The sequence below is a fragment of the Lathyrus oleraceus genome, chromosome 1 (genome assembly GCF_024323335.1).
Source record: "Lathyrus oleraceus cultivar Zhongwan6 chromosome 1, CAAS_Psat_ZW6_1.0, whole genome shotgun sequence".
In the NCBI taxonomy this organism is placed as follows: domain Eukaryota; kingdom Viridiplantae; phylum Streptophyta; class Magnoliopsida; order Fabales; family Fabaceae; genus Lathyrus; species Lathyrus oleraceus.
The window spans coordinates 92,151,677-92,153,686 of NC_066579.1; the positions used below are offsets into that span (position 1 = coordinate 92,151,677).

The window sequence follows — 2,010 nt, forward strand, 5'->3', positions numbered from 1 at the left end:
CATACCATAGTAGCCGTTAATTCTTGTTCAATTGCGTATTTCTTAATGTCATTTTGTATAGCTAAGGAATTAGGATTAAAATTGACTGTTAATGGTTTTCGTCTAAGGAATTAGAGAAAACATTTTTTGAGAATCGGTTTTGAATAATTACAACGTAGATATTGTATAATGTGGAAGTAGTGTAGTACAAAGCAATTCATACATCTTTCCCTATCATGCTTTCTTATATCGATTAACAGATTTTCATACGCTTTGTGTAATTTATTCTCGTTCTTATTATTTCGAAAACAATCAACAAACCCCCTTTGATCTTTTGTTCAATGGAATTATTGTCAAGCTTTGTACTTAATACGCAGTCCTCGAGATCGATACTCGGGATAACTCCCATTTTATTACTACATTGGTGCAAATAGTACACTTGCTATTTTACCGATCAAGTTTTTGGCACCGTTGCCGGGGACTTCCAAAGTATAAGTTGAATAATAATTCAATTGAAATTTTGTTGCTCTGCAACCAAAATTTTATTTCTCTGTACTATTGTTTCGTTTTATAAATTCTAATAATTGTCTAATCTTTGTATGCGAGGTAAGGCCTCAGCTGAATTTCTTTTTGACGCAAAACCAGAAAGATTATTGCGTGCAAGACGCCGAAAAGCTAGACTGGAACTATCAGAAGCGACCCCCATTGTTTCTGAGTCTTAAATAGAAGAAGTTGTTTTAGTTCATTCGGAAGACTCTGACACCGTATCTGAAACGATGGCTGAAGCTCCACCTCCCGTGGGAAGACTTTTGGGTGACTATGGAGGTGAAAATGCTCCGACTGGAATGTTAACAATAGTAAACCAACCGGTGAATGTTGATCATTTTCAGCTACACCCTTCAACGATTCGTCAACTCGAAAGGAGACCGTTCTCCGGAAAAATCAATGAAGATGCCAACAAGCATTTACAAAGATTTTTGACCATGACGACATCGTTGAAAATTGAGGGACACTCAGAAGAAGCTAAAAAGTTGGTGATGTTTCCGTTTACATTATCGAAAGATGCCGAAGAGTGGTTTTACTCTTTACCCGCGGGAAGCATTACAACTTGGCAACAAATGGAGACAACATTTTTGAATGAGTACTTCCCTGCCCCTGTTTATATCCGTAAGAGATATGACATAGTTAATTTCAAACAGAAGGAAGGAGAGTCACTCGGAGACGCGTACAAGAGGTTCAAGCGATTGTTGGTTGCATGTCCTACTCATAACATGGATGCATTACCGAGTGCTACAATTACAAATCCACGAGAGCATAATAATGTGAGTGATGTAACCACAAGGAGTGGTAAATCGAAAGAAGTCTCTGAGAAAGATGACGACCAAGAAGACCAATTGCTTGAAGTTGAGTTGGAAATAAAAGAAAATGAGGTTGTGAGTGAAGAGGTGGTGGTTCCTAAACTGGTGGTTAAAGAAAAAGTTAGTGAATCAAATCCGGTTGTCAAACTCCCTTTCCCCACAAGAAATAAGAAGAAAGAGCAACATGAGAAGAACTTCGAGAAATTCTTGGAGATGTTCAAAAAGCTTGAGATTAACATTCCATTCTTGGAGGAACTTGAACAAATGCCCTCTTATGCCAAATTTATGAAGGATATCATTTCAAAAAAGTGGAGCACCGACACTGACCCTATTGTACTAACCGAAACTTGTAGTGCAATTTTGCTGGGTATGAAGATTCCGGTGAAGAAGAAAGATCGAGGCTCGGTACTATCCTTTGCACTATTGGGGATAGATCTTTCAAAAAGGCCCTTATAGACTTTGGGGCAAGTGTGAGTCTCATGCCGTTATCCATTTACAAGAGGTTGGGGATCGGAAAAGTGCAAGATACCAGAATGACACTTCAATTTGTTGATCACTCTGTGAAGAGACCCTATGGAGTAGTGGAAGATGTTCTTGTGGAGATTGATAAGTTTGTATTTCCGGTGGACTTTGTCATCTTAGAAATGCCGGAAGATAAAGAGATACCGCTCAT

At 38.5% G+C, this 2,010-nt stretch overlaps 1 protein-coding gene across 1 annotated transcript; it reads left to right on the forward strand.

Annotated features, from left to right (window-relative positions):
* The first annotated feature begins 1,250 nt into the window (after positions 1–1,250).
* On the forward strand, positions 1,251–1,793 carry LOC127093240 (uncharacterized). Its single transcript, XM_051032150.1, has one exon. The coding sequence runs from the start codon at positions 1,251–1,253 to the stop codon at positions 1,791–1,793; it is 543 nt and encodes a 180-aa protein (XP_050888107.1).
* Positions 1,794–2,010: the final 217 nt, after the last annotated feature.